Consider the following 18,326-nt stretch of genomic DNA (forward strand, 5'->3'; position numbering starts at 1 on the left):
AAACTTGGACTTATAGGATCTTTGTTAAAAAATAATTTTTTGCTGAAATTTCCATTTCATTCAGAGATTGTGCTGTCGTGAGTCATCAGCACTGATGAAATTTTGAAACAGTGCCTGATTGGAGAATCTACATGGCTACACCGAAACAATCATAAATCGATGCAAGTAAAACTAATGCTGACATATTGCTTACTTTTTCAACTGTGGTGAGCACCTGCAGTTCTCATGCTTTTAGTGGTATTTGTGATCACTCAACACCTTTGAAAATCAGGCCATCCGGTTTTCGTGGCCTAAAGATATTTGATACAGGAGGGGGAAATGTTCATGTGATGTCTGCCAGGTAGGTATTAAAAATTAAGTTAAGACAGTGTTTAAATATAGGGCTTGCTTTTCTGTCCGCTTCCTGGTTTTGTTCCCACTTTATCAAGCTAAAGCTGTATACGTGATAGAAAAAACACATGGGGCAGATTCACCGCCCTGCTCCAATCCTTTGTGCTGTTGAGGCAGTGAAAACATCTACATCTCCCGAGCAGCTACAGAACCAGTGTAGAAAGTTCCTACATGCACCCATTGCAACCCAGTGCAGGATGACTATATAGCCAGAGAGTGCCGTACTCCAGCTGTCCCCAGCTGGCAGCCAGTCCCTTGGGACTCTTGCCAGCTGGCACAGGTTAGAGCAACGTACAGCGGGGAAGAACAGAGCAGATTGGCTGCCTGATGGCTTCCCCCTCTGTTGCTTTGAATGGATTTTTGCTACAGCAGAGAATCTGCCTCATATATTTTTCAGCTCTCATGTGAATTTGATATTCATTTTATTCCCCCATGGAAGGCTAATATGAAACTTGTCCACTATTCACTATTTCTCCTGACGTTATGATGGCCTCACACCTCTTATTGGCCTTGGAATGTCATCTTTCATCATCAGACAAATGCTGCTTGAGGAACATTTATCTGCCTGTGAAGAGCCTGAATCTTGGAGAAACTGGAGTTTTGGAATGACAGAACGGCACAGTGCTGTTTTGATTCCTCTATTAACATAATACTCAAGAGACTGCACAGAGTTAGGATCGTTAATATTTTAAAGTGATCAAGGGATGAAGAAATTTTATATTCTGTGTCTTACCAAATTAAACAAGTGTCAGTCAGATGGGGTGCTCTGTGGCTGGATTATTAGAAAGAACACAAAACAGCTGCAGGCAACAGTTTATTCACATTTGTGCAGCAAACTTTGCAAGTGCTCCTATGTTTTCTGATGGAATGAGTCACACCAACTCACAAAGATGAGAAGAGGCTATGAGCTGGATCATCCCCTCAGTTTACACACGATGAGAGGGGAAGCGCCACCTCCATTACATTGTTCTTCCGACACTGGGATCCAGGGGAGGACCCTACAGGGGGACCCCAAGCACAGAAGCCTCTACTGTACTTAGTGTATGTGGAAGGGGGCAAGTGATGTGCTCTCAAGGGATAAGTTTTAACAGGAATTTGAAAGCTGCCACATACCCTGCAGGACATTGTATGGTGCCACATTTTCTGTTCTCTCTCTCAGAGATAGTTTCTGCAACAGGTCACTGAGTGTAAGACTGAGGATGCAGGTAGGTTAGATTCCAGCACCATCAGTACTGTGGTTACTTGGTATGTTATTTCTTCCTGTTACTTAAATAAATAACCTGCTTCAGACAGCCCCAAATACTAATGGTGGAGGAGATGATTAGCTTTAAACAGCACCCTCACCTGCACACCAGCTGGAGTGCTGCTAGAAATGATTGGGTAGGGACTTATTACAGTTTGGAGGTGCATTAACTACCTCTGGGTCCCCTCTAGGACTTCAACTCTGCAGTCATAGGGGAAAACAAGCCTATGGTAGCACATCTGCTATATCCACGCTGCTGGATGTGGAAGGTAGGCCATTGGAGCTACAGAGATTCAGTCATGCGTGAAACAGGCTCCTGACTCTACAAACCCACATACCATGGGGCTGGAAGGTCTTGCTCCCACTTGACGATGCAATACCACAAACTCCTCTCTACTGTGTGGATGAGGTCAGCCTCACAGAATTTTGCTGGTTCTTTGTGAGAGGGGGCAGACTGGCTCAATTTTCTCTTTTCTCTATCCCACCAGTCATATGGTCATAAAGAAGGCAACAGTTGAATGTGATCTTTATTTGCATAACTATACACAATATGGTGAGGCAAAGGCACAGAGATCATCTTCACTCCAAAGCCCCTTGCTTCTGCATAGTTATGTCTGGCTGGCCACCTTATCTAATTCCATTTCTGAAAAAACCCATAGAGAGTCCCATTCATGTGATTCTACAAGGTTTATTATTGGACAGTAACAATGCTTGTTAAGCAGTAAAAGAGCCTACTGTAGCCCTAATGCATGAAATGATGTATTCACACTCAGCAGCTCCTTCCCAAATGTAAACAGCTTGGGACAGAATCACTAATGCTGGTGCAGGGAGGTGTTAATTTTATCTCCCTGGTGCTAGCCTAGTCTTGGAGGGGATGGGGGGGGAGAGGGGAGCGTGGAATTCTGCGACTTCCCTCCCTTGTGAGTTAGCTCCCCTACAGGAAGCCATTGCATAGGAGGCTGCTAAGAGGAAGCTTTGCTGGATCAGCCCATCTCGGCCATGCTTTTCCCCCCAACAAATGCCTCACACTGTTCAAGCTTCACTGGACCTCTGGAGGTCCCAGTTGGAGGGGGCATGATGGCTGCTTTCCATTCTCAAGTTTGGGCTTCTGATCCCACTCAGAGCTTTGAGTGTCTCCCCAGTAGACCTTCTGCACCCTACCAAGAAGTTGCAGTAGAAGCTGAGAATGAATATGGGCCCTTAAGGTGGTCACATCTCCATGAGCTAACTCACTATATACAGCTCTTCACTTGGCCCTCGCACTATCAGAATGTTTCCTTCTTATGCTCGAAATATCAACAGCAGCCATAAAAATAACATGTGGGTTGAAATGCGTTGCCAAACTACTAGAATGTAGACCTGAGCTTCAAACATTAATTAAAGCCACACAATGCCCCTGGGAGAAAGCTATTCTACATTGTTACAAATGGGCATCTCTCAGAAACTAAATCACTTATCCAGAGTCACATAATCACTCAGGAGCAGACAAGGGAATAGAACCCAGGAGTCTAGATTCCAGTTTCCTGTTCTCTAATGCCAGCCCACAACCCAGGCCAGCAGTTACTTAAGATAGGTATTGTCTCTTGAATAAAGGTACAATATAAAATAACTCTGGGCTGCACCTGCAAACCCCTCATCAAGCAAACACCCCATTCAAGGTCAATTTTCCCAATGACTCTTGTCAGTGAAATTAATGTTGGCTTTTGTGTTGCATGAATCCATGATACTGTAAACTTTCCCCCTTCCAGGTATCAGTTCCATGCCAATGGAAAAAGACCATGTTGAAGAAATGGTGAGTAGCCGTATCCCATAAAGTGTTGTATTTAGAAAGTTTCAATCAAAATACTCTCCACCAATTTTCAAAAGCACTTAAGTGACATAGGCACCTAAATCCCATCAGCTTTCAATAGGTTCCTTAAACCCAGAGTGTTAAAAGATATTTAGGCACTGCTGCACTCAGTGTTGCAATGCCTAACTGACTGAGGAGCCTAAATCTCCTTTGCAAAATGGATTTAAGTGCTTAGAGGCCTAAATCCCATTGTCAATAGGATTTTGGCTCCTAAGTGCTGAAATCCCTTCAGGAAATTGTTTGCAACACCTGACTGAGGATCCTAACAAAAGCGTTGAAATCCCTTCAGCTAATTAGAAGCCAAAATCCTATTGACAATTAATGGGATTTAGGCTCCCGAGTGCCTAAATCCATTCTGAAAATGAGGTTTAGGCTCCTCAGTCTGTTAGATGTTGCAACACTGAGCTCAGCAATGCCTAAGTACCTTTAAAAAGCTGGGCCTCACTTTTGAAAATGGGACTTGGGCACTTTTGAAAATTTTATCTTTTTTGTCTGCCTGAAAAATTATCTGAAATATTCATTTGAATAAAACCAAAATGTGGTTGGATCACAAAGAGTGAGGTCACAAATTTGAAGACATTTATAAATGTAGCCTTGACGTACGGGTGAAATAAGGAAGACCGGTTACTGATTCTATGAGGAAATCCTCAGGTTTTTTCCAAGAAAGATCTGAGGGTAATCTGAGCTCAAGTGATACATTTTATTTATCTGGGGCACTCATCATCAGCACCTTGGCCACTACTCTGTTCCCGTTGGTTTACTTCTGACAGTCCCTGGGGCTGAGCAGCTTCGGGCAGCTGAGAGTATTTAAAAAGAAGCAATTTGTGGCAAAAATGTTTTCTTCTATCTTTACAATCAAACTCCCCAAATGACATTGCCCTAAGGCCCAGGATGGGTAATAGTTGTGTCTTAACCCAGTGAGAGAGTTGTGGTTGTGAATTATGAGACCTCTGGAGCTTTACCTATTAATAAGCCAGAAGCCCTGTACGTTTTGTTGTTAGCTCCAGAAAGCCCTTAAAATGACATTACATTGTTATGTAGGGAAAAAGCTATTTTAGATCATTTTTAGATTTTTTTTATTTTTACATTTTAGTAGTTAATAATTTTTCTTTCCTTCAAAGGACTATACAGTTGAACTCTTGCTACTAAGAGTCAGGCATTATAGCACAGACTTGGGGAAAACAGTACTTCTAGAAACTCGATATCACATTTCTGAAATAGCTGGCTATTAAACATGTGGCATATACAGAATAGATAAATGGTGTGATCTGGTTTATTGGCACTCCTGAGCCATGTGGTCACCCCAAACTCAGCCAATAAAGCCTTTATACCACACCACATCCGTGTACATACTCTACAATGTGATAGCCAGGAAAAAGATGTTTCAATGTTCTGGTTTTTTAGTTATTTTTCTAAAGGCTCCTGTTTAACACCATGTGTTGTTTATGACAGTACTTTGCACTTCTATGGAATATTTACTGTAAGGAACTCTATAAATGAGTGGATGCCTCCCAGGCATTCCCTCGGGGCCCCAGTGCAGCTCTGCAAGTGGCCCCTCACCTCAGTTTCCCTTTTAAGTCCCCAGTTACTCCATGGAAGCTTATATTCTAGTCCATAGTTGATTAATAAAACAGTTGAAATCCCCCAAAGCATAATCCATATCACCCCAGTGCAAGTAGACTCTCAAACTCACATCCTCTGGGTCATTGACATAACACATACCTGGAGTGTCAGTTCTCCTTTGTCCCTCTGCCAGGACAGCAACCCCAGCTCTTCCTGCTGGGGTGCAACCCCACTCTTCCTAAGGGGAACCCCCACAGACTCTCTGCTGGGAGTATTGTTGGCAGGGAAGCATTCCGCACTTCCCCCAGCCCTCTCATTGTTCCTCAGGGTCCAGCTCTCCAGCAAGGAGACATCAGCAAGGAAGCCCCTCTGCTGCTCCCCCTTCCTTCTGCCTTCTCTGGCCTTTAACTCCATGTCAGAGCCAGCAGGCATCTCCCTGTGCTAGTCCTCCTGCCTTCAGCTCTCCAGCCGTGACTCTATGGCTGGGCGAGGCCAGGGAGCAAACCACTCTTGCTACTCTTCAGCTTTAGCCCAGGAACCACTTTCTCTCTCCGGCATCTCTCCTCTCTTGCCCTTCCTGACTGACCTTTCATAGCCTCCACTTGCTGCCTTGCCCTCTTAATTGGTCCAGCTGGGAGCATGTGGACCAGAACAGGAGAGCTGAGTTCAGTTTCATTTAATGGGCCAGCTACCCTGTTATGATCTCAATGTGATTTACAAATTAATTAATTATGAGTCACCTGAGGCACAGGTGATTTGGAAGTAGAGCCAAGTATTAAAACCAGCCCTCTATTCAAACCACTGGACACATTCCTTCTCTTTTTAAAATCATTTTACCAGTACAAATCCTAAACGTTGCTGATATTACTTATTATTTGTATGCTAATATGCATAGAAGTGGAGATCAGAGCCCCATTGTGCTAGGCACTGCACAGACCCACAATAAAAGGCCCACCCCTGAAGAGTCTGTTATCTAAGTAGACAAAAGGTGGGAGAAATGAACCATTATCATCCCCATTTTATCGGCATGGAACTGAGGTGCAGAGAGATGAAGTGACCTGCACAAGGTTACCTAGGAAGTCTCTGGTAGAGATGGGAAATGAACCCAGATGTCCTTGAGTCACAGTCCAATGTTGTTACAGCTAAACATCTCTCTGATAATGCATGATTGGACATATGCAGAGTTTTTAAAAGTCTTACACTTGAAATGTGCTTTTCCCAATTACTGCTTCTTCTAGGTAACACGATGTATAGTGGAAGTTCTCTCTACTGCTCTGTCTAAACCAAATGCTTCACCAATAAATCCTCTGTGCAAAGATATCCTTAAGAAGAGTAAGTGCAATACTAAATGAATTTGAGATGCTCATTGAATCAGTGTCATTGCTGATGAAGAGAATTTGGTAGAAGTGACTTAATTTTATTAACACAATGACTTTTTTATGATGTGTTCTCATTTTATAGGCCAGATGCATTTGCCATTTTAATTTCACGTATAAGAAAAGACTTCAAGGTTAATAGTACTTCTTAAAACGTTATAATTTTTGTTTTTTCTGAGCTCTGAATCCAAACCATATTTTTCAAAAGTGTTATGAAAAGCCATCATTTGTTTGTTATTCCAAAATGCAAATATGAAAGGATGTAATTTTGCAATAGGAACAGTCGAATAACTTATTTTTTCACGGTCGGTAAAGACCCCGTTCTTACTGATAAGTTATCCTTAAAGTGGAGTAATCTTTTTTTGTGTAAGCAATCCCATTGAAGTGGGACTATATGCAAGAAAGAAATAGTCAGAAGAGGAAAAAGGGTGGAGGATTAAGCCTGTTGATAACTCTAGTAGCAAAATAACGTTCAAACAGAGTGCATTCTACCCAGCATTACAAACATCTGAGTATTATAAGGCACGATCCTCTTCCCATTGATTTCAATGTCAAAACTACCATTGCCATCAACAGATAGAGGACTGGGTTAATCTAGCCTGGCCTTGAGCTGGTGGCTAACAATGGGTTAAGAATCCCAGGCTAAACCAATCACTTGGCCAGACAAAAGACAATGAAGCAAATGCCTGATTTCCTATGCTTAACTTCTCTTGCAAAGCATGAGAAAATAGATGAGTTTTTCCAGCAAGCCCTGAAGATGAACAAATTTGGGCTATTTTGTCCAAAATAGAGAATGCATTCCAAAATGGAGGGAGTTTGCCAGCAGCTGCTTTTTAAACTAACAAGGCTCCAGCTCGAGTGCTTTTGCTAATGACAGCTGAGTCAGTGTTACATTGGAGAGAAGCAGTGTTTCAAATAGGCAGGTACCAGCCTATTCAGGGGTTCATATCCATCCAGAAACTACTTGGCAGCCAGTGCTGTTTCCAGAATCCAGAGCATTGGAGTAATGCTCCAAGGAACTGAAAATTATCCTCTCAGGTCTTGTGCTAGTAGCAATTCTCCTCAGTGTCATGGAATTTACCACAAAGAGACAGGTATAAACCTGCTTGCATAGTTTATAATAGCCATAGTGAAATGTGGCTAAACTTAACAGTGTGGCAAACTACAGTACTCACTTTTTTGTCTTTCCAACTGATGTTTAATTACAGAAAAATAAAAAGCCTGGAGCTAACCTACCAAGAAAAGCAATAATAAAAGCCCACAGTTGATACTTCTCAGTAGAATGATAATCCGCAGCCTATCACAATGATTAGAACACAGTGATTTTCAAATACAGCTGGCACAAATTTGGCTGAGATTTTCAAAAATCAAGAGTGATTTTGAATGTCTCAGTTTTTGGGTGCCCAATTTGAAGCCCCCTAAAGCTGCCTGATTTTCATAAAGGGCTGAATGTCAAGCACTTTTAAGGAGTCTCAAGTTGGAAATCCAAAAATTGAGGCATTCAAAATCATTTGTCCTTTTTGAAAATCTTGGCCTTGATCTACTGTTTTATAGCTCTTTAAGCTGAATGTGCTTATCCTTACTACTGTATCTAAGACCCAAACTGATAGCAGGTTGGACACCTTGCATTCCATTCTTGACAACCTGTTATATAATTTCTTGTTGGCATATGTATTAGCTCTTCTGCTAAAGGAGAACAATTTTTGCGATGTTAGAGGATGCTATAAATGTAGACAGACCTCTTTCTAGAGCACCAAGAAACACAAATGCAGTCTATACAAAGTAAGACATTTTAAACTGTGATGTTACAATCTGTATATCTTTAAGATTTTGATTCTGATCTCACTCACACAGGTGTAAATCGGGAATATCTCCACTGAAGTCAATGGAGTTACACCATACTGTGTGTACATATAATACTATTACAACTGATTTCAGAATCAGGCTCTTATTTAACATTTTGGAAACACCACAGAGTGTGAGATTTAAGTCTAATAACTACAGGATCATAACTTGGTATCACTTTGGTACTATGCATTCAAAAACCTTGAAAGATTTTTCTATTTGCTTTGAGTATAATGTTCATTCTATATACCAGTCACTTTATTTGGGCAATTTGGAATGGTCTTAGGGTGCATGAATTGCAACAGGGGAAGGATAGCTCTGTGGTTTGAGCATTGGCTTGCTAAACCCAGGATTGCGAGTTCAATCCTTGAGGGGGCCATTTAGAGATTTGGGGATTAGTTGGGGATTGGTCCTGCTTTGAGCAGGGGGTTGGACTAGATGACCTCCTGAGGTCCCGTCCAACCCCGATATTCTATGATTCTATGACAGACTTTGAAAGATGGTGAGGATCTACATCTCCCATTGACTGTAATGTGAGCTAAAAGTGCTTAGTATTAGAGCTGGTTGAAAAACACCAGCAAATTAAAAGAAAAATGCATAGATTTTTTTTTTTTTATTATTTTTAGAAGGTTTGACCAGCTTTAAAAATACATTGTGTTTAATTTTTTGCATAAAAAAGTCAATCTGACCAATTTAGCAACATCAAAAATTACTCCACTTATTCTGAATGAAGAATGTGTTAATGAAGAGTTGGGTTAACATTTTTAAACACAATTTTTGTTTTTGTAGGCGGCAGGCATAAAGCAGAGAAGAAAAATGAAAACGAGGAGGAGCAGCTTGAAGTGAGGCATTTGAAAGAATCAGAGGATGAAAAACATCAGCATACGAGTGTAGAGGAAGAGAGAGGTCAGAAGGAAGAAAACGAAGAGAAACACCATCATGAGGAAGATGAGAGCAGGGGAGAGGAGGAAAAACACAATGGGGATAGTCATTCTCATGAGAATAGAATCCATAAAGGAGAAAAAAAGCACCATCTGGACATAAGAGGTGAGGAAGAAGAGGACGATGATGAGAATAGCTATAAGAGAAATAACCACAGTGAAGAAGGAAGCAAAGAAAAGAAGCATCATGCCGAAGAGTCAGGAGAGGCAGAGCATGAGCTTCCAGACAAAAGGTCTCACTCTCTAGCTAAAAGCATGGAGGAGTTCTCTCCTGGGGATGATAAACACTCTACGGGTCATAGGCACTCTGAGGAAAAGATGCACAGCAATGAAAAGAGAAGCCATGAAAGTGAGGAAGAGGAGGAGGAGGAAGAGGAAGAGGAGGAGAGCAGCGAAAGGAATCACCATGAGTCTAAGGAACACGGTTCCTACCAGTACAGAGGGCATGAAGAATCTGAGGAGAGTGAAGAAGCTGAGGAAGAAAAACGACGCTACAAACCAAGACATAATCACAGAAAGCACAGAGTGGGCGACTCCTTCAAAGAGAGGCGAGATCACGAGGGTGAGAAAAGGAACCCGCTTGAGGAATCGGATGAGGAAGAGAACCGATTCTGGGATAAAAAGAGCCACTACCAGAAACACCATTATGAAGAGCCAGAGCATCATCGTGAGGAGAAGAGGAATGATTATGGGAAACACAGCTCTGAAGATGTGGAGGAGAAGAGGCACGCCGGCCACGGGAGTGAGGAGTACAGAGAGCAGCGGCATCAGAACAAGGAGAACAGTGAAGAGGAAGACAAGAGGCACCACCTTAGTGGGGAAAGCGAGGAAGAACGACATGAGAAAAAGAGGCACCACGATGAACCACATGAGGCAGTGAGACATCACTATGAGGGGAGGAAACACCACAGTGAAGAGAGTGAGGAAGAGCTGGATAAGCACCCTGGTCACAGCAGCAGGGATGAGAAGAGACATCATGGTGAAGGCAGACACCACCTTCACGACAGGGAAGATGAGGAGACGCACAAGCTGCACAGTGGAGAGCGCAAAGGACAGTCGACAGGGCACTACAGCTCTGAGGAGAGGGACAGCGAGGAGAAAAGGCACTATCCTGGCTACGACGAGATGGACACTGAAATAGAAAAGAGACGTGACAGTGAGGATCAGAAACAAGACAATGAGGATAGTACGGAGAAAGTGAGGTACGGGGAGAAGGAGTATAAGAGTTACTTCCCTGCAGAGAATGAGAAAAGAGCAGCAATTCGGTACAGTCCCTTCTACCACCGCCTACAGTGGAAAAGCAGGCACTTGGACAAAAAGGACAATATGGGGGACCAGATTCTGGGGAGTGAACAGGAAAGTAGACCCAGCCTGAATGAGAAGAATTTCTTCCCTGAATACGACTATGACTGGTGGGAGAAAAAGCAACTTCTGGATGGTCTGAATCACGGGCACGGCGAGAAGAGAAATCTCGGAAGGCTCCGCAAACTTGATATGAAAAGACAGTATGACAGGATGGATCAACTCGCCCAGCTTCTGAATTACAGGAAGAAATCGGCTGAATTTCCAGAACTGTACAATTCTGGGGAAGACCTAAAAAAGCGTCACATGATCAGGAGCGACAAGGGAAATCTCAGCCAGAGGCCTCTGACGGAAGAGGAGGTACGTGTTTATGAGTTTCTATGAAAAGAAAAGTGACACTGATATTACTTATCACGCTCAGACTTTAGCTCCACCTACAAAAATGGTATCAGTAGAATCTCAGAGCGAAACATCATAAAAAGTGTACTGAAGTTTCATTAAGGGCCAGGTCCTCAACTGATATAAATCAGTGTGGCTTGACTGAATTCAATGGACCTATGCTGATGTGCACTTCCAGAACTAATTTTAAAGGTACATTACACACATCCTCACAGTCTCCAAATAGTCTACTTCCCCACAGCAGGACACACACAGAGAGGAGATCTGTCACCTAACTGGGTCTTAGATCATACAGATTGCCTTACAGACCGTAACCGTGAACGGCACCCAGAAGCATGCAGGTAGCGATTTACTCTTGCTGAAGATCCGGCCCTTTAAATTGTAAATTACCAACTGTTTTGTAGAGCTGGTTGAATAATACAGGGGAAAAAATATCTTGAGTTTCACATTGAGTAAAATTCTGCCCTCCATTGACTTCATGAGTGTAATGCAGAGTAGAATTTGAGACAATTTTGTTTGAGCTGTTCAGCTCATGAACCCCATTGCTAGATCTCACAATATGCTCCAATAGTGCCATTTAAATGAATGTTCTACAGGTAAGAGCAGAATGTCAGCACACATCAGATGTATGCACCTGAATTGGTGATGTGTTGCATCTACCTGATATCTTTGGCAGCAGGGAAGGAGGTAATAGGAGTTATGTGCACATGGAATGGAGAACAATCCTCTTAATATTCAGCAGTAGATGCCCAAGAGTTTCCCTGGGAGGAATTTGATTGTGTGTGTGAATTTCCATATTGTGCCATTTGTGTGTTTCATAAAATAGAACCACTGTGATCACAACAAAGATTACACTAACGTCCGACGAGCTTGCCTGTATCTTAATCTAAATGTGTGTGATCTCAAGAGGCTAGGATTAGCAACGTGTGGAAAACTAGCACAGAAGTTCATAAAGAAAGTAGCTAGCATAAGACTTAAAAGCTGATGATGGACCATGGTTTGGCCTCAGCGAATAGAACAAGGATATTGGAGACATTCCTTGACTGTGGTTAGTGAAGTACTCTGGATAGCAGTAGCAACGGGAGATTGCACATAAATTGGGGAGGTGCTGTATGACAGAGAGACAGTTGGCATGGAGTAAATCCTGTTTTTAAATTATGGTAATAGTATGATCTTCTGTACAGCCATATTTTTGCAGAATATACCCCTTCTGTATTAGGACACATGACATACACTGTGTGTCTGGGCAATTATTGAACAGAAAGCAATCCTGTGAGGCCAGAGGTAGAGTGATTTCCACTATCCTATAAATGTGCATGTACAGTGATCACTCAAACTAACCATTCACTCTAGACAACTAAATAACTTTACATCAGTATTTATGGTAATAAAGGTATTTCTGACAGTAAATAGCGGGAAATACAAGGGAATCCTGCAGCTATTGAGGTACCTTTATGTATGGAAGGGAAAACTGGCAAGACATGAGACAACTGTACATTAACTGTTTATCCATCTACCTAATCTATTTCTTTGCCTTGGTACAAATACGATCTTCCACCACAGAATCTGAGCGCCTCACAGCATTTTAAAAAGGAAGAAGAAACATCAGCTACATAATAATCAGAAATTTAAAGTCATCATTAGGTCAAGTGCATCCTAACTCCAGTGTATGACCCTATTCAGAATTCTTTACTAGAGCTGGGCAAACATTTTTTTTATTAATTGGCAATTTTAAAAAGTGGGGAAAAAAAGTTGTTGGTCAAAATATTTTTTTTTTTAATTTTCAGCAAAGCAAAGAGACAAAAAAAATTCATTTTGGGTTGAACAAAATGTTTTGTTTTGACAAAATCAAAAATGATTCATTTTGATAATTTATGCATTAAAAAAAGATTAATGTTAGCTTTGAAGCAATCATTTCAAACATTTAATTTTGAAAATGACAGAATAAATCAGATTTTTTTAAAAAAAAATTTTTAGGGGAGGGAGTGTCAGAAATGTTTCTGAAATTAATTGTTTGGTGAAATCAACACAAATTTGAAAAACGTTTTGGGTTGCCAACTCTGCATTTTTCCACTAAAAAAGTTGCAGTTGAAAAAAAAAAGTTTACCCACCACTACTGCTTACCCAGACAAAAATACCATTGAGGTTAATGAGAGTTTTGCCTGAGTAAACAGTGCTGACTTGGGCTCTGTTTAGTTCAAATAGGAATTAATTCGGGGAGTTCTATGGTTCATGTTATGGAGGAGGTCAGACTAGATGATTCGCAGTGGTCCCTTCTGGCTTTATCAGCTTTGAATCTATATATAATTGAATGGAGGTGTGTTTCAGTTAACAGGTCTTAGTCTCTATTTTTTGTAATACAAAAGAACATTTGCCTACCTGTTCCATGCCCTAAAACGATCTTGGTTTCAATGCTTCATAGGAAAAAGAGCTGGAAAATCTGGCTGCTATGGATTTGGAACTGCAGAAAATAGCTGAGAAGTTCAACGATAACAGGAGGGGATGAAGACTGTGTCGAGTGGTATATTTCAAAGCTAGGTGTAGCTTTATTTACTTAAAATACCTATATTTCTTGGTAATTCACTGCCACTGAAGTGTTGTTTACCCTAAAACAGGAAATGCAGTTTACTGTCCACTGAAGTGTAGTGATTTACACAGCTGGAAATGTCTTTAATTTGCAATTATGCGACTGAGATCCAACTAGCATGAATTCTAGTACATAAACTTACATGTAAGGCAGATATTTTAATATGCTTGTGAAAATAATTGTATTAGTGTTCTTCAGAAATATATTTGTCTGAGTTTGAAATAATAAAAACACTGATCTTGGACCAAAATCCTTCTCCTTGCTTGACTTGTTTTTGTCTAAATTTTGTGGATATTTTCAAATAACCCAGATCAGACAAACAGATCTACATAAAACACTGAAATGTAGTTTCTGGACGTTATTTCTGAAGGTTAAAATAGAACCACATGCACATTTTCTTTATATTCTAGATAGCAAGAGCATGCAAAATATGCCAGAACCTTGATGGTTTGCACCAATGACTCAAATTCATTGTCAGTAAATTAGTTTTGTAAATTAGTTTCAGTAAATAAGTTTTGCAAAGTTATCGTATCACCAAACACATGTGGTAGTTTATTTTGGCCATTTATAATGCTTAATTGTGTTAATACATGCACTGTTGTAGAGTGTAAAAGTAGGACCAAATTATACCACACTTGTTCAAATTGAGTACTCCCTTACTCTGGGAGTACTCCCATTAACTTAATTTGTGTGAGTAGGTGCTCCCCATTGTAGGGGTTACATCATCTCATCCATCATTTCTCAGTAATAGGAGCCCTCACATCACACCACACTACTCATTCTTTGCACACAAGTGCCAAATGATAAAGCATGTGGATTAGGAGTTTTACGGTACTATGTTTTAAATGGGCCCAGTTTCCTCAGTGAATGAGCAACTGGTACAGGGCTTGGATCTCCATAATACAGTTTGATTCCTTGCTAAGAACAATGAGTAGCGAGGCTGTAGAAACAGCTACTCATGAATCATACGGCACCACACAACAGCATAAGGAATTTCCCCTTAAATAGCTTCAAGACTATTTGTATGTCTAGAGCTCAAGTTTAACCAGATTTATCTAAGTATTTTTTTAAAAAAAAACTTGCCATGACAATGTCTCTTTTTACTGTATAACATCGGGGAAGGGATATTTATTTAAAGTGTAACGTGCTGCCTGCCTGTATCACAGCATATGTTCTGCCTTGGACTATTTTAATCCAACTAGCCAGCTGCGTATTAAAATATTTCAGCCTAAATGTAACACTGCAAAACAGCTCAAAGCAAAACTACAGTTTAAGGTCCTCCTCCTGCAAACACTTAGGCACAGGCTACTCACACGGAGTTTAACGGGACTACTCAAGGGTTTGAGTCTGTCCCATTTAAGTCACTGAGGGTGAAACCCTGGACCCATTGAAGGCAATGGCAGTTTTGCCATTGACTCGGACAAGGACCAGGATTTCACGGGAAGATGTGTCATTGACTTCAATCGGAGCATGAGCAGGCCCATAATGCGTAAATATTGCAGGAAGAAATGTGTCGTCTGCATACTTTGCAGACCTCTCCGCTCCCTGGAAATGTACAGCATAATGCCATTTTTTCCTCCAGTTATGACAAAAGAAACGAATCTTTGCCAGCAGCATCAGCTATAAGCAAGCAGTAGTCTTCAGAAGCTTCTAGGGATATGACAAATCCCTCCCCCCCCCCCCTTTTTTTTTTTTTAGTATTCAATCAAATCAAATTCTAGGTTGACATCCATGTCTAGTACTGACTACAGTCAAGTTCATTATAGCATGTAACATTTACAATTCATTGAAGCTTTGCTTTAAAATAATTTAGGATTTAAATAGCGATTCATATTTACAGCAACCATTATTCATAATAGTCTTAGGGGTATGTGCTATGGTGAAAATATGATAATATAATGTAAGTATGTAATTGTACCAAAAGCCCTTTAACCACAACTTACTGAATGTGTGCTGTGAGTCTGTTTCAAAATACAGTACTGTAACACCATTTGCAATGCTAATTCATAGGGAATAATGACCTGATATTTTAGCTAAAAATTAAGAATTCAGTCTGCATTTTAATACACATAATGCTCAAGTCTGCTGCAATGTTCTCAATCAAAAACTTCAGCAGAATTGAACAACCTCTTTGGTGGAAAACTATTCATAGGACTCCAAACCGCCTCCCGCCCCAAACAACGCTTGTGGTAGCTCTGCTATTTATAAGCCTGTGTTCTGCTTTCATCATTTCACAGGGCTGATAGACCTAGCAATGAAGGGCTGTACTGACTGCACTGTGCCCATACTAGTTTTATCTGCGCAATTCTGCAGACTTGCATTGCCTGGCCATGATTTTTTGATGGTGGCGAGAGATCATTTTTGTTTGATTTCTCTCTTTGCATGAACAGCATTTATATTCTTTTGCTTTTTTTCCTATAAGACAGAACAGATACTTGTGTGAGTTGAACAGATACAATTTAAAGCATCTATTAAGGATACGAAATGTGGAAGCCAGTTCCAGCTCAATGAGACCAAATGGTGTTGAAATAATGTTTAGCTTTTAAAGTATTAAACATAGATGTCTTAAACAAAAATGAACAAGTGCAAATGTGACATGGATGAGAGTAGAACAAGGAAACGTCAGTATTCACTATTGATATCACTTAATTGGGTTCAAGTGTTTCAGCAATATTTTAGTGTTAGGGACTGGAATGGAAGGAAACAAATTCCCCACTGATTTTCAATTTTATTGAAAGTTTTTGTGATAAGTACCTTCAGATAGGTGGGTCCAGACCATGCTTAGCTACTTCTGTAGGTTATGGAATTTGGAGGTAAAGAATGCTTTAAAAAGCTGATGAGGCTCCAGACACAATTGTTCAATTATTTTCTGGTGGACTGATGCTAAATAAACTAATGTTATCAACCCCAAGTATTCAAAAATCATGTGTCAGGCCCCAAAAGTCATGGTTGTCTTAAAAACTGATACTTTAAAAGTTTCTGGTTCTCTCTTATTTGCCTTGTAGTGCACGTGCACTTAGGGTTCACATTTTCAAGTTTATTCTGCAACCCTGAGGGCTAGATATCTTACTTTTTAAATTGAAAATTGAGAAGATCAGGTAATAATGCCTGAGCTGCTGGAATTAAGTTAAGAACTCCCCTCCAACTCCAAAATCACACATTAGCAACACTGAAACCATCAATGCACAATTGCAAAACACACCTAGAACAGCTCCAACACAAACTTTTCAGTTCCTGAAAGCTTTAAGAGGTTTGCTGTATTCTCACAACACCAGAGAGTAGCCATCCTGCCATTTCTTGGTCATTTAAGAAATGTTAATCAAAGAAATGGCAGTACCTCTGTAGTTGCCACTGAAACCCTAGCTGTGGAAAATGATGATGCTTCCACTTGATGTTGCAATGCTGCATTTAGTAAAGAACTCCCATGCTCAAATGCAGTCCATGCTTATTCTTTTAGCTCTAGCAGCAACTGCCTCTGGTTTACTGACCTGGAATTTTCTTTGTCAAGCCTGAGGAAGCTCTTGAGTGGCTCCATTTGTTTCTTCAGGATGTAGCACAGGATAGGAAGTTGCTTGCCTCCTCCTCTCACACAGGGTTCTATCCAGCTCCATTCTGCCAACCTCCTGGTCAGCATATATAATTATGGTGGTGAGGGCTGCAATTCCTCAACACCCAGGTCTGTGCCACCATTTCATCAGACCCAGGGAATACAGCTGACTTACTTCAGTGTCCAGAAAAACCTGAAGCTCGAAGGAGAGCTGGCTGAGATTCATCCTGGATAAGAGTAACCGGAAAACCACATGCCATCAACTCACTTTCAAGAGAGATCAGACCACCATCTTCCGTGCCTTCGAACTGAAATACAAAGCCCACTTCTACTATCTGGAATGGGCCAACTGCAACTGGCAGCCAGCTAAACTCTGCCAATCAAAAAAAAAAAAAATCTATTTTCACAAAGCCAGTTCTGCTCTGTGACAGTTTTTTCCCTGTCAAAATTCAACTTTCTAGCCACAGGTGTTTCGGCAGCAGAGCTGTTTAAAAAATATTACACTTAAAAAAAAAAAAGTATTTTTCACTTTTGTTAAAAATAAGCACAACTATTTTTACTCAAACTTTGAAAAAAAAGTCACCCTCTGACAGGGAATAGGCCTGGACTATTTCATTTAGTTATGCACACCTGAATGCAAGTTCTTTAGCAACCTGAGTTATGGATCTATTAGCACTAACACAGCACACCAGCTCTCTCAGCTCAACAATTGATCACCAGTAAAGATTTCAGGAAGGCATTCAGGCTTATCTCGACAAACATGAAATTACAAGACCCATAGGACTAGCACAGCCTGAACCAGTTTTTCTCATTGCAGCAGCCTTTGCGGTACTTGTTGGTCCTGTAGTCCACATTCCTCCTGTTCTTATAACATGGACAGTTTTCCCCCGCCCCCCATAACATCTCTCACTTCGATCTTCCCTTCCTCACTTCCTTTACTGTCTACCGACCACTTGGTCACAATCCAATCATATCAATTTACAGTGCGATGTGGACTTTAGGTTTATGGTCTATGTGACCAGTACTTCACCTAGGTATACGACCCTCTATTTTTTTTTTTTAAAAGCGTGGAAACGGAGTTCTTTTCATGACATCAACTTGATTTTCAATACGTATCAGACACACACAAACCTTAGGTGCTGTAATCCAATTCTTCACATTGGTTCTAAAATTCCCTTAAAATTACACAGTAATTTGTAAAATTGCAAAGCCCAAAATACACTAGCAGGGAGCTTATGCAAATTGCAGCAATTATAAGTTACTTCTTAGTGCTTTACTCTCCAA

General features: G+C 40.8%; 1 protein-coding gene across 1 annotated transcript; it reads left to right on the plus strand.

Moving 5' to 3' along the window:
• The first annotated feature begins 3,354 nt into the window (after positions 1 to 3,354).
• Positions 3,355 to 13,701, plus strand: CHGB (chromogranin B). The gene is made up of 4 exons (XM_024196492.2): positions 3,355 to 3,425; positions 6,284 to 6,377; positions 9,056 to 10,869; positions 13,331 to 13,701. Exons 1-4 carry the CDS (start codon positions 3,393 to 3,395, stop codon positions 13,412 to 13,414), a joined length of 2,025 nt encoding a protein of 674 aa, XP_024052260.2. The 5' UTR covers positions 3,355 to 3,392; the 3' UTR covers positions 13,415 to 13,701.
• Positions 13,702 to 18,326: the final 4,625 nt, after the last annotated feature.

The sequence above is a fragment of the Terrapene carolina genome, unplaced genomic scaffold, assembly GCF_002925995.2.
Source record: "Terrapene carolina triunguis isolate 2854851 unplaced genomic scaffold, T_m_triunguis-2.0 Scaffold132, whole genome shotgun sequence".
In the NCBI taxonomy this organism is placed as follows: domain Eukaryota; kingdom Metazoa; phylum Chordata; order Testudines; family Emydidae; genus Terrapene; species Terrapene triunguis.